Source organism: Camelina sativa, chromosome 5 (genome assembly GCF_030686135.1).
Source record: "Camelina sativa cultivar CO46 ecotype springtype chromosome 5, ASM3068613v1".
In the NCBI taxonomy this organism is placed as follows: Eukaryota; Viridiplantae; Streptophyta; class Magnoliopsida; order Brassicales; family Brassicaceae; genus Camelina; species Camelina sativa.
Window position 1 is genome coordinate 22,750,255 of NC_141884.1, and position 14,965 is coordinate 22,765,219.

General features: G+C 35.5%; 1 protein-coding gene and 1 pseudogene across 1 annotated transcript; both read left to right on the top strand.

Annotated features, from left to right (window-relative positions):
* Positions 1-4,426: 4,426 nt before the first annotated feature.
* Positions 4,427-5,293, top strand: LOC104787214 (thionin-like). Its single transcript, XM_010512750.2, has 3 exons — positions 4,427-4,701; positions 4,795-4,878; positions 4,983-5,293. Exons 1-3 carry the CDS (start codon positions 4,473-4,475, stop codon positions 5,078-5,080), a joined length of 411 nt encoding a protein of 136 aa, XP_010511052.1. The 5' UTR covers positions 4,427-4,472; the 3' UTR covers positions 5,081-5,293.
* Positions 5,294-8,928: 3,635 nt separating this feature from the next.
* LOC147944205 (uncharacterized) lies at positions 8,929-14,703 on the top strand (annotated as a pseudogene).
* The last annotated feature ends 262 nt before the right edge of the window (positions 14,704-14,965 follow it).

A 14,965-nucleotide genomic window follows, 5' to 3' on the forward strand; every position in this document is an offset into this window, starting at 1 on the left:
GTTCTGGCGTCAACACAGAGCTCCTGTCCAACTGAAACCAAACAAGCTGCTTGGTGAGGGGATCTAGGTCTAGGTCCAAGGAACAGAGAGATGATGGGGTTGACTTCAAGGGAAGCATATGGCTAAGCCGAGACAAACGGTAGAGATGGTGTTTCAGAGTCTCAGATCTGGAATTGAGAGGCTGGTAACTCGTGAGAATCACCTCACTGGGAGGAACCACCGAGAGAGACGGATGGAAGGGGAGGGGATGAAGCTGGAGCATGGCTGGAGTCGATGGGCGTGTACTTGGTGAGCCTCCGGTGCGTTCACCGTCGAAACAGAACAAAACTAAGCTTAGGTAGAAGAAGAGACACTGGGGGCAACATAACAGTTGCCCGGCAACGCCGATCTGAATCGACGCCGCCAGGGATGAGACATCGGAGGTTGGGCCAGAGAGAGAGCGCTAGGGCGAACGCGAATCACTTAGCTCCACATTTTTATTTAAACCAACCAAATAAGGGATTTTAGTATATTCTACCACATTTGATATAGAACTTTCCACTTCTACCACAAACAAAAAACTTTTTCCCGTTATATCACATGTGATACTGCAAATGTCTAAACTGCCCTTCTTATAGTTATAAGAAAATCAATTAAAACTAGATTTTAACCCGCGGTACACCGCAGAACAAATTCTTTTGTAATTAAAAAACAAAAATATTTGGGTACAATGGATGATGGTTACATTTCTTGATCAATCTTTCAAACATTTACATTACATTGAGATCTCAGAAATCTGTGACCAAACAAAACCCTGCAAATATATCCACACCCAAACATGAAACATGAACCACCATAATAAAAGAATCAACACCATAACCATTCCCCAAAAGCCAAAACCTTTTGATTAAGGTAACATATAAGAAAGGAACCGTTTCTTAATACATCGTAAAGCATAATTGTAGGTTTAGGTTTCGTTTGTGAAGGTAGTATTTATAGATTTCAATATGTTTGATGAGCAAGGACTTTACAATGTACTCATTAAAAGAGAGATTGCAGTAATCTTCGTTTTATTAAAACAGATTTTTTCAAACAATATTTACTTTACAAAGAAGATATATAGAAAATTAAATGTTTGTCTTGGTGGTAACATTATGTATTTATTTGGAAATATGAATTTAATAGTCTGATAATTATGCATTTGATTATAGGAATAGGTTGATAATTGGTTGTATCTTTGAGATTTGTAGAGATTATAGTAATCGAGTGTGAGAGATTATGGCAATAAAATATTATAATTTTGGTCGATTTCTCATATTGTACTAATTGAGTGTTTTGAATAGTTTAGGGATCAACATTGCAAAATATGAGTTTAAATAAGTACAAATAAAAGGGTAGAATCCAAAATGTACTTAAAAAATGTATATATAGATATAGATATAAATGTTTGTTGGTTTTTCATGTGACATAAAGAAGAAGAAAGCGAACATACCGCGAGATGGTACGATGTCTCTTACTTTGCATTTAATGTGGTATTGTAGCTGACATGACATTTAATTCCTTGTGACTTTATTTTAATCTTATTTGATTTCTCCTTGACACATAACAACAACTGCTCTCCCTAATTATATGCAATTCTATATGTACGTACACAACTTTTAAAATTTATTTTAAATTATGTTTTTGATTGGCATAAATTATGGCTCCTATTGATGTCAAAACAGTGATGCCACCCAATTGTGCACCCATCTATGACAAAAATTTAGGCGAGGACAAGAATCTGTGCATGGAAAACAATTCTATCAAGGACAATAATCCAGGCAGAGGTCAACAATACACACACGACGACAAGAATTTAGGTGTGAACAACAATTCACTCGAAGGACAAGAATCTAAGTGTGGATAACAATTCACTGGAGGACAAGAATCCAACAAAGAAAATAATTCGGACTTTCCAACTAGGTAGATCCTGATGTATTCAAATCCTCTAGTAGACCATGTTATTTAATGTCCACAAAATCTAGTTTATGCTTTCATGTATGTGTTGGACCCGTTTAAAAACTTTATACTCGTCGTTTCCCTAAATGTAACCGGGATGACACATTTTTTTCTAATCGGGATGTATTTGGATCTCTTTGTTCTAAATATGTTCCATCTGTATTTATTATGGATTATGGATCAAACTGATTCACCATTCTTTGTCCAAACTCCAAAGACGCAATCGCAACTTGTTTACTGAAACACCTTACACAACCAACTTGTCTACATAACCAAATTGTTGACAAGGTATTCATCGCCTAAAAATCTGATTGGAGAACCAGTCTAAGTGACAAGTACTTCTCCGAGTACACATGGTGCACAAGATGGACAAATCATTTCGAGTCAAGTGTAGACAAGAGTTCCTCAAGTTGTCTACAGAAACAACTTACTTTGTAGACAACATTTTGGTATGCTAAATCTGGTCCACCATATCAACTAACTTTGTAGGCAGTTTCTTTCGACCTTCTTTTTGTTCTTTGTTTTTCTTACCTATTATTGATTCCATTAGATTTACTCGATGGGGTTTGAAGACCGTTGCTGGTGGGATCGGATCTGAGTTATTCACGACAGCGAGTGTGTTAATTTCTATCCCCTGGAGGAGACCACAACTTTTTATTTGGATTTATATTGTGAAATTAGTAAAATTAAATAAGGGATATTTATGTCTTTCTTGTATAAGACTGTGATATTGAGTGAAAAGAGTTATCAAATGTGGTAGAGAGCAGAAGAAAAGTTTTGAATAACCTATATTAATTACATGTGGTAACTATGCTACAATATTGCAGCTAAAAAATTGGGATTGGCTAAGACTTTGTAAGCATATATGAATCAGAATTTAAAGCCCGAATATCTTCTTAAAGGTGTAACATTTGCATCCGGAGGAAGTGGTAATGATCCACTAACAGCACAAATTATGGTGGTACTATGTTTTCTCATCACGATCGTTGATTTTTCTTGTGGGTGACGATTCCTTTTTTATATATATATATATTTATTTTTATTTTTGTAGTCAGTGATATCGGTGTTGGGATCAACTAACATATTTCAAGTATATCTAGTAATTAGAATGATTATGACATTCTTTTTTCAGACAAAAGAAAGTGAGAATTTAAGAGTCTGTTAATGAACTTGAAGGAAAGAAGAAGACAAACATGAGCATATGATGTTCTGCTACCAAAGAGATACATGTTGTTTACATCAATGTTAATTATGTTGCCACAATTCCACGTCGCCTGAGGCAAACCATGGTGTGAAAGAGATACCAAAATAATTCAAAGTAAATCCATATGTATAAACCAGGAGGGAAAAAACAGTGAGGTGGAGTTTCCAGTTATGACGTTCATTGGAATGATTGGATTTTAGGCAGGATGGAATCGTCGCCGTGGGCACTACATGGTGGTGTTTTGACGTACGTAGAGAATTCAGTCTCGTTAATTAAGGTTGGAATCAATTAACGAATTTGACGTTTGAGATCGTGGTCTTACCAAAAACACACATGGATTTTCTTTTGTAATAAAAACAGTAACTAGATACTGACCCACGTTGTAGGAAAATATTTTCCTAAATTTGGATTTGTTTGTTACAAAATAATAGTAAAAATTTATTTAATTTATAAAATTATATATCTAATTTATTTAGTTTTATACTCTGATTTTGACCCGTAGTCGATACTATCATTTTGGTTTGACTGCAACATCAAATTCGCTAATTATAAATTTGCTAAAGTCTTAAAAAATCCAAAATCTTGGTTAGAAGGAAGAAGCGTAAAACACAAGCGAGTTGGTTAGAAGGAAGAAGCGTAAAACACGTTGTAACAAACCTTTTGTCCCTTACAGTGAATAAAGCCAAACCCAAAATCTTATCTGCGATTCTGGTTCTTACAGTGTACGTTTTAAACCATTCATTACTCACTCCTTATCATGAATTCACACAATAACTTATGTCATCCAAGTAACTAAAAAATCTTTGCCCTACCATGCCTTAATTCCACTTATGTGCTCTCTCATACAGCAAATTCTTTAGCGGGACAAAATGAGTTAATGAAATAAATATACGGTTACGCTATGAACATACAAATCATATACTTAGCGCTAGCATGCAAAGCAAAAATTGAATAGTAGATGTTCACAATATATAGTATCAAATTCAACGTTTAATTAGTTCATAACGTTCGCTAAATGAAACAAGTTTTCACGAATAAATTTTGATTTTTCCCAAACATAAAATGTTATTTTGAGCAGATTCGCCGAAGGTAAAATAGTTTATGGTAGCCGTTGCGATAGGGTGGTCCAGCCCGTATGAAGATTCTGTATAGCTTGTTTAAAAAAAGTGTGAACTAAAGTGTGTGGTGGAAAACTGTAGAACAACTAGTATATAAGCAAGTCTTGTTTCATCACCATTTCATCAACACAAACTAAATATATATTGTGATCAAACAAGTAAGAAATCAAAAGATGGAAGGCAAAACTGTGATTCTAAGTGTTCTCATAATGAGTTTGGTCATGGCACAAATTCAAGTGGAAGCAAAGAGTTGCTGCCCGTCAACAACTGCTAGAAATATCTACAACTCTTGCCGTTTTGTGGGAACCTCCCGTCCAGTTTGTGCATCACTCAGTGGATGCAAAATCATTGGTGGGAGTACATGTCCGAACGGATATAAACATGACACTCTCCAAAACTCAGGTAAATTTTTTTTTTTAATTGTGCTTATCATGTCAATTGTTGCCACTTGCCAGTTCCATCAAGACTAATTTATTTTTGAAAATTTTACTCAAGGTGATGCGGTTTCAGTCAATGAATACTGCAAGTTGGGGTGTGCATCTTCAGTGTGCAGTGCCATGAACACACTCCAAAGCTCTGGTAAAAGGAAACATCAACACTAAAAATTTATAATATTATTATATATCTTCGAATGGTAGACAAGAGAGAATGTTAACCCATTCTATTACTGCTTCGCTGAGTAGATACGAGTGAAATTGTGAATGGAGCAATAGCACAATGCGCAAAGGCATGTTCTAGTTTCTGCACCAAGGGATCGGCAACTGAAGTTGAGACTGCCTAAACAAGCGTATCCATGAAGTTACGACTTCCAAGTTTCAGAATGTTATTTTCGTTGTTTTCAATAATTGTGTGTATGTGAAAAAAAAAAATGCTAGAGTTTGGTGCTAGTATTTGAATAAGTTATTTCCAGTTTGTGTATGTGTCATAGAAGGTTGTCAATCCTAGATTGTACATGACTTCTATTAAATAAAAAGTTTGGTCACTTTAATATTTATTAATATTCCACAGTTGCTACAGAATTCTTGCCCTAAACATCACTAGCTAATAAGGAGCTCATATCGATTCTTTCTGGCCAAATCAGTATCTAAAACATTTATTGCATTAAAGATTATACAGAATATCCACTAGATTAGAACTTTAATGCAATAAATGTTTTAGATACTGATTTGTAATTAAGTGTCCACTTAATTACTATCCACTTAATTACTATCATCTAAATAAAGAATTATGTGTCCTTCTCGACCATTTTATAAGTAGCTCATTTAGTTTTGAAAAAAAAGAAAAAAGGAGAAGAAAAATTGAAAGAATATTAAGTTGTTTTGAAAAAGGAAGTATGCATAATAGTTTAACCGGATCTTTTTGTTTTTTTGTATCCAAAACTTTTGGAGACTGAAACTATGCACTTCTCTAGAGCTTTCATGTTCGTGGAACATTGCCATGGATCTTGAAGGTGTATGTGTTGACTGAGTTTTATAAGCTGTCTGAAACATGTCATGGGACTGCTACTAAACCAGGATGTCATACAACTGTTTTGATATATGAGACAACAAGATAGAATCATCACAAGATGTCTCATAGATGGTGTGAAGACAATGAGCAGAACTAACAAAGATGCTAAGGGACTACTTGACACAGCGGATAGAACATGTGCAAAGTTCTGAAGTAGTACAAGAGGTAGTACAAGAAGTTGAACTGTGTGACTACCTTGAAGGATGGAATACAGAAGCTTGGGAATGACTTAGACAAGCCAAGAGGGTCAGATATATCAGAAGATGTATCAAATGTCTGAAGTAGTTTTTGTACTAGTTCTGATGTTAATACAGGAAGTAGTACAAGAAGCTAAATTGAAGACTTTGAGTACATAAGCTTAAGGCCAACTTGGACAAGCCAAGTGGCGGCTGCTTAGCTAGATGAACATCTTGAATGGAAGATTCAAGATGCAATCATGAGAAAAACTTTCCTTATCCAAAAATAAAAAGGAAACTTCTCAATTTCCTATTTGTTGTATAATAGGAAAGTTGCCAACCCTAGGGGTTGTGCAATTGATATAAATACCAAGAGGGCGCTTCATGAAGACTTGCGCGCTTCAAGGTAGTTTCAAGAGATGCACATAAATTGTGTGGTGTCGCCCCATCAACAAGATAGAGAGATCTTTTGATGGTTTTGTTGAAGATCTACACTAGTCGGAAAAGACAATTAGTGGTAGTCTTCATTCATTGTAATTCTAGGAAAGAGTGGTGGGTGCCATATAGCAATTGTAGGTTTCAGCCCTTTCTAGTGAATGAATTCTGGACTAGGTCCCGGTGATGTAGGTTATCCAAACCCCGTTAACAAAGCTTTGTGTCTTATTTACTTTATGCTCTTACATACTCAAAGTCGGTCATATACATAATTAGACTTAGCCACAAATATGCGTTTTCAGATCTGTCTATCTGGATAATGCCATTTTTAACCGATAAGAACTTGCTAGCTAGGAAGTCATTATCTGATATGAATCCACCAAATCTTATTGATCACAAGATGTCAAGAGTTGACAAGCTTTGATGCGGAAGATGGACGATGATAGAGATTGTGATGGAGTTTGACATCCTAAAGACAAGAACAAGAGAACACAATGACGACACTTTGTAGAAAAACTGAACGTTTAATTGAATCAATGATAATAAGTGCTTTACAATGAATTCGAAACAGAGCTTTTATAGGCTCATATACAATGGTCTATACAAGCTAAATGTGGAAAAAAAATAAAATAGTATAAAGTGTATGGTTGTTGGAGCTTTTGATGAAGAAATCGGCCAAATAAGGTGTTGATTGGTTCTCCTGCTACATCCCGCAAACGCAGCGTTTGCAGGTGGTAGCGGATGGTAGGGATTGGGGCCAGTCACACAAACCGCTCTCAATCGCTCATAACCATTCAAAACATTTGAATTCTAAAATCTGCTTCTCGCAAATGTTTGCGGTTGCGGACGATTGTGGTTGGAATATAGATATATTTTTTCTTTTTCTTAAAACAAATCAATTATACCAAAATATTTTTTTCTTATATCTTCTACCTAACCATTGTACCTATCAAGGATAAGAGAAAATGAAGTACCAATACGATTGAGGAGATTAGAAAATAAACAATTACAAGAAAATAAGATTTCAACTAACAAAAACCCGGAAAATTTGATGTAAATTTAATGATATATCGCACATAAGTTCAAAAAAATATAAATAAATATAACATTTCATCAGAACTTAAAGAAAATAAGATTATTTGTGAAATATATTAAAACATATCACCAGTGTCTCTTTTCAATTCTCGCTTGATCATTCCAATCGATGCAATTGCAGTCCCACGAAAATACATTACAAAAATCGTTATGTGAGAGTCAAGAAAACTAAAAATATGTGTCTTCCAAACATCAAGTACATTGGTCTTTTATAATTTTACCTTGGCCTTGTGATTTAATGTGGGGAACTTATTGAGTGTGTGAGATTTAACAGAGAAGATCTACGATCTAAAGCATATGTTTTATCATTTATCACATTACTTGATTACATTTTTGGTAAAAAGCCAAATGCACAAAGTAATAAGTATTTCAATATAAAATTTATTTGTTTTTTTGACTAATTGTTTTAGTATTTTTAATTATAAATCAAGTTTAATAAAGTTTTTTTGAAAATTTTAAACATTTATATAATTATATATTACATTTATTATGTTTTAACTGCTACTTCACCCGCTGGTCAACCAGTCGTAAAACTCCTACAAACACACACATTTTAAAACGCTAAATCAGTTATTTAAAACGCTTAATAGCGCTTAAAACCATAACCTCCCGCTTCCGCAATCTCCCGCTTCCGCAATCTCGCGCAACCGCAACCGCAACCGCAAATGATGTGTTTGAACAAGTCAGACCCTAAGTAAATGTCTTGAGGATAGCTTGGGGAGGTAGGTGCGACTTGTTGGGAAATTATAGAAGCAATTTAGGGGCTAAACATAAAGGGACAAACCATTGAAATGTTACACCTTAAATGTAAATGGTTCCGAATATGGAAAACTATAGAAGCACCAGCTCCTTGGAAGTATCTTTCTTTTGGACAGGGTCTCATTGTCGTGTATAAGCTCCAGAAAAGGAAGGAGCTGTTGTGAAAACTCCTTTAGTGCTCCTGGTGGGAACACGTTTGTAAAAGGAAAGTGTAATATGAAAAGATCCGTCTGATCCTATGGGTGCTGGTGCAAGAGAAGACTTCTTTTAGATTTCTAAGAGTCTCTCCACTGTAAAAAAAAGGAGTCTCTCCTGGTCGCCAATTGATAGTTATGGAGTGAACCAAATATTGAATGATCCAATTTTTGTAACATATGGCCCGGGAAAAGCCAAATGAGCAACCCCTTAACCAACTCAAACCGGGGTGACGTGGCTCTATAGTAGTAAACCCTCGACCGACTGTCACCTTTCTAACTGGTTCCATGATCACTTTCAGCCCATAGGACCATCTCTCTTAGTGAGCCCACGTTGTGCGACTAAATATCAAGATGAGGTGGTGTTTAGAATGACTAATTAAGTAAAAATTGTCCGGGAAGTAGAGACAAGTGGATTGTCTATCACTCTGTCAGATGTTGAAGAAGTCTGATGCGGGGTGATGGGAGTCTACGAATGTAAGGTGTTTGTGGAGCTGAAATACATTTGTATGACTGTGGTTGGTAGATGCAGAGTATAGGTTACTTGGATCTCATATTGTGGAAGTTTTTGTAAGGAAATGTTGACGTTTGTTGTCTCGTTGAAAATATGGGGTTGTGGTGGTGAGATCATTTTTCGTATGTCATGTGCGAGGATTGGAAATCCGGGTGAGGTCGTTTCAATAGTTCTTTATAAAATAGGCGTGTTGATGAGGAATTTTGAAGCCCACATCAAATTGACGGATGGTTTGACCTGTGGTTCCATGAGCTTGATCTTGCTATTGTCGAAAAGGGGCTTCATGAACCATCTTCGCTTCTCTGAACGACTTATTTTCGATTCTTCATTGGTGGTTCTTCATAAATTTTCCACAATAATTGTGAGTCTTCAATTTGGTTTGGGAAAACTCTTCATCTATTCGGTCAACTTGGATTTGGCATGCTCTGGATGAGTCTTCAAGAAATCTTAAAGTCATTATTTTTACGACAATGTTTCAGGTTGGAGGAAGTGGTGGGCAGCCATTTGTGCTTTCTCAGAACTTTTTGTATAATATTTCAAAGTCACCATTTCTGGTTAATGCTGGGAATAAGAGCTGCCAAGTTCTCCAACTGGCATCTCGAACATGCTGGGGAGTCACTCTTACTTCAGATATGCAGTGTGATGATGCTTTACGTTTCTTTTCATTAGTTGCTTCTATGAAAAGCATGAAGCTGATGACGTAGAAGAATCTGATCAACTGATAGTGCTAAGAAATTTAAGCTATTAGGCAAAGGTGAAATCAACTTTTGAAAGGAAAATGGTTTTCCAGGTATAGCGGTATTTGTTCGTCGTGTAAATCTACCAATAGTTAACGAAATAAAGTTGTTTGAGGATAATGACTCTCGCTCTTGTGAACTTTATTCTAATGATATGAAAGAACTTTTCAACTCTATGGACGCTACTGTGATATATGCAGGCAGTTTACTATATTATCCGTGGCAAATGATGGCCCTCGTATTATATATGGATCTGCAGGCGAGCAACTCAGTTTATTCAATCTCGGGGTTTTTGAAGCTGTTTCAAATGCCTTCATAAGGCTAGTGACCAAGCTCTAAGCACTGAAGAAGTTCACTGTCTTATTAATTTTCCAAGTAAGCATCATGATAACCTCTTCTACAATTTAGCATGTATAGGCGACTTACTTTAGTAGTTGACTTTAACCTCTGTGTTTGTTAATCTGCAGGCCAAGAAACTTGCGATTGCATTGTTGAAGTATTTCAAACATATGGGGTAGCTTTAATGGTTTGTATTACTATCTCTTATCTTACTAACACTCAAGGTTTACTAGTTTTACATTCCTAGACTATGAACTCTGTTCATGTTACATCATTTTACAAGCAACTTCTTAACCATACGCTATCTTTATTCAGTTAAATGGCTATAGTGATGTCCGTTTTGTTCTTTATTTCCACCGATCAAAATATTTCTTGACATTGGAGAATTTCTAAAACTCCTTTTTAGGTTTTAGAAATCCTTAAGGTTTAATTTTTGGCTGCAACCTTTGAGAGAGAGATTTTGTGAGCTTTTGGGAGAGAAATATCTGAACTCATCGATAGAGAGAAGATTTCTAAACTCCTTAGTTTTTATTTTGATTTCTATTGCAATTTATTCAAAAGATGTCTTGTTCTTCATTAATTATGTATGGAGTAATCTCCTTGTTAGGTTTAGGATCTCTCATTAGGGATTTCATGGTTTGTTTACCGATCATTAGTTTTAAAAAATCTTTGGCAAAGATGATTTCCTAAGCGTTGGAGATAACCGGTTTGATCTGAATCTATTTCATAGAGAGATTCTAAATCTCACCGCCTTGAAATGGGTTTATATGGGTAACAGAAGTGTCACTGGTAAGATTCCAGAGGGAATTAAGAACCTTCTTCGTCTACAAAACTTGGCGCTCTCTGATATTGAAATCTCTGGTGAAATACCAAGAGGGATGGTTCAGTTGATAAATCTTAGGCAGCTTGAGATTTACAACAATTACTTTACTGGTAAGTTACCATTGGGATTCATTATCTTCTTATTCTTCATCTTAGGTTGTTCTTCATATTAATTCTTGTAATATCGGCAAACCAAATTGGATGGTTAAGGGATGTGTGTCTATCGACACAAGAGGTATGTCGGTCAACACCAGCATCTGCGGTTTAGCCAATTTTGGTTTTAAATCGTCGGTCCGATGCGGTTGACTTAGGAGAACCCTAAGGTTGGGTATAAAACGGGGAAACTCGACGTCTTTGGGAGTTTTAGCCTCTTTTACCGTTTTACAGAGAGTTTAGAAAAGGAGAAAAGTTCCTTTTGAGTGTTCTTGAGTTTTATAATCCGTTCTTGGTGAGATTTGTCTCTCTGGGTGTAGATCTGAAGCTGGGGACGTGGTTGAAGCTTGCTAGGAGGATGTTTTCGTGAGTTTAGGGTCAGAGTCTTCTTGTTGCAAACGTGAGTGCATGAACATGGCTTATCTAAGCTTGAGATTCTCTTATTTTCGTGTTTATGTGTTGTCTGGTTGATTACTTTGTTTGTTGGAGTGATTTCGTGGTTTGTGAGACTTTGTGAGACTCATGTGTGATCATGGATTGGGCTTGGTGCGTTTGGGAAAGGAGATCTGGCTTGGAGCTTCGAGGAAAATGATGCTCGACATCTGTGTTGATCGACGAAAGGAGTGTGTTGCTTGACCCAAATGGGAGGACGGCGCGAGAAACTTAACAAGCATCGATCGACTCTATGTGGATGTGTCGATCAACGCGAATTAGGGTTTTTGGAAAATGTCGAGGTGGCTTCAATCAATACAAGGAGTGTATCGGTCGACAATAGGTGTCTGCATTGATCGACACAAGGAGTGTGTTGGTCAACAAAAGGAGTGTGTTGGTCAACAAAGGGAGTGTGTCAGTCGACATGACCTTTGCCAGGTGTTAGTGTCGATCGAAACCTGGAGGGTCATCCTTCAACATCGTCTGAACTTTGTTTGTTGCCTAGTTTGATTGTGTTATTTATTGTTTTTGATTGGAGATTCTCAATTGCTTGTGTGTTCTCAATTTCTTGTGTGTTTAGCCGAGTAGATAGGAAGATCGCCTCAATGAATATTTGTGATAATACTCTCATGCGTCTCAGCTGTTGTTTGTGATACAAGTAAAGGAAATGTCTGATCGTGGAATCAAGGCAATGAAGAGGAGGATGTTCTAGTGGCTTGTTGATGTGTTGTTTGGCTTCTGTAAGGTTGTTAGAGATGAATCATTAGAATGTTGTCTGGGATTGCTGGTTCATTGGTTTATGTTATTTTTTTGGAAATAGCTGGATAGTCTTGGATTATTGATATTGGATTAGTGCTTTTGGTTTAATTGAAGTATTTTCTGGTTTAATGTTTGTTATTTATTTCCGCTATTGTATTGATTGAGGCTAGGGTGTTAGTGTGTATGAGATCACTAGTTAATTATTATATTAAAAACAAAAAAAGGGGTCAGATCTTTTCAATTATTGATTGATCACCTAGAAACAATAAACTAGTAAAATAAATCGATATTAGAATATAATTGATTTTCCTGACAAAAACCTTTTATGAACAAAATTATGTTTTTACAAAGAGATTTGATTTTGTAATTTTGTTAACAAACTAAATTTGTTTGCAAAGCTAATTTTTAACTATAATTTTATAAACAGATTTGGATTTTCTGGTTTTAAACTTAGATAATATTTGTAGTGAGAACTTATTTATTTTACAATTGAGTTTAGAGTTCAAAAACGTTTTTTTATTGATTAAATCCTGTTTGATTGATTGATTTAATATTCTTTGATTTCCTGAAAAATTTTCGAGCCCTAGCGTTTATCATCTTGAATTTGCACAAATTTAATTTATATTTTGCATTGCTTCTTAAATACAAAAAACTCTGTTTGGCGTAATCATAAAACTCTATAATTTATTGTGTGATCTTGAATGTCTATGGATTCGACCCCCAAGTACTACAACTGCAAATCTGTTAGTACCTCTAATGTATTATAATTTGAGCTTATCAACTTTCCTGAAAGGCATCAAACAAGTGGTTTGCACGAAGCATCTATGAAAGCTCCAACTTTTACTTTTGGAACAGCTATCAAAGGCGTAACAAAGGATTCAACTTCTGTGAAGTCACGACCTATTCGTATATATCCTGGGTAAACGCAGATGGATCAGTATATAAAGTTGTCTTCCATGGACTAGTTTGTCGTGTTTCGGTACCATGATGCGAAATCCCGGTATACCAGAAGTATAAACACATGTCTATTTTTTAATCAAATAAGCTCCTATCGTCATGTTCTATGAAAATACTAATCAAAACGGTTCAATTTGTGGCAGGAAGAAATTATAAACCAAATGAACGTACTACATCCTCAGGTACTAATACAATCTTTCTCCTATGGTTTCATATATAGTGAAACTGATCATAATCTCGTCAAGCTCTTATGTAAACGTATTTGTGGCTAAGTCTAATTTTGTATGATCGACTTCGAGTATGTATGACCATAGAGTAAATAAGACACAAGTTTTATTAACGGGGTTTAGATAACCTACATCCCCGGAACCTAGTTCATAATTCATCAATAGAAATGGCTGTAACCTACAATTGCTATATAGCATCCACCACTCTTTCTAGAATTACAAAGAAAGAAGACTGCCACTAATTGTCTTTTCCGACTAGTATAGATCTTAAACAAAACCATCAAAAGATCTTTCTATCTTGTTGATGGGGCGAAACCACACACCTTGTGTACATCTCTTGCGAATACTCTGAGATGTGCAAATCTTCATGAAGCACCCTCCTGGTATTTATAACAATTGCTCAACCCAATAATTGACAACTTTCTTATTCTACACTGATAGGAATTTTCCTATTCTAAACAAAAATAGGAATTGAGAACTTTCTTTTTTCTTTGAAAACTTTCCTTTTTTATTTATGGACAAGGAAAATTTCTCTTCATGTCCATCTTGAATCTTCTATTCAAGATGTTCATCCAGCTCAACAGCAGCCACTTGGCTTGTCCAAGTCGGCCCTAAACTTATGTACTCAAACTCTTCAACTCATCTTCTCTTACTACTACCTTCTTTATTATCATCGAAACCTGTACACATTTGATACCATCTCTGTTGTATCTGACCCTCTTGGCTTGTCCAAGTTATCCCCAACCATCTGTATTCCAACTCTTCAAAGTAATCTCACAGTTCGGCTTCCTGTAATACTTCGTTTACTAGCTACCTCATGTACTACTTTGGAACTTGGCATATGTTCTTACCAAAACTATGTGCTTCAACATCTTTGTTAGTTCTGCTCATTTTCTTCACAAAAACTGTCACACCATCTATGAGACATCTATGATGATTCTACCTCTTTCTCTTATATATCACAATATATAGTTGTATGACATCCTGGTTTAGTAGCAATCCATGACATGTTTCAGACAGCTTATAAAACTCAGTCAACACATACACCTTCATCTTATATAATATTAGTGTGTTGTTCTCTGATAATATGTATGTATGTAACTTATCAATCTCACAGCTGTAGAAAGCTTCTGGAGTTGTTGCACTCAACGGGTACATGAAAGTGAGGGAAATAGTGCAAACCAAATTCACCGGTGCTCCGTCTCTGTTAACCGGACTTCTCTATACTAACGGAACTTATCAGTCGACAGTCGCAAACATTTATTTGCCAACTCCAAAGGACTCTCTGCCTTGTAATTTTGTAAAGCCGTTTATTTGTAAAGCCATAGGTAGATTTTTTTTTTTTTTTTTTTTTTTTTTTTTTTTTTTTTTTTTTAACTCTATTAATTCGTGCAAGAAAAGGTATATATATATATATATATATATATATATATATATATATATATATATATATATATATATGATTGGTTGCATAGAAAAAAAAATAGCATATCTTATAGGTATCTTATTATATAAAGTTCAATGACAAAAACTCTTATTAACGAGATCGTGACACGTG

Coding starts and splice junctions, on each gene's coding strand:
- LOC104787214 (XM_010512750.2), top strand. CDS start 4,473: ATGGAAGGCAAAACTGTGATTCTAAGTGTTCTCATAATGAGTTTGGTC. Junction 4,702..4,794: donor TGACACTCTCCAAAACTCAG/GTAAATTTTTTT, acceptor ATTTTACTCAAG/GTGATGCGGTTTCAGTCAAT. Junction 4,879..4,982: donor GAACACACTCCAAAGCTCTG/GTAAAAGGAAAC, acceptor TTCGCTGAGTAG/ATACGAGTGAAATTGTGAAT.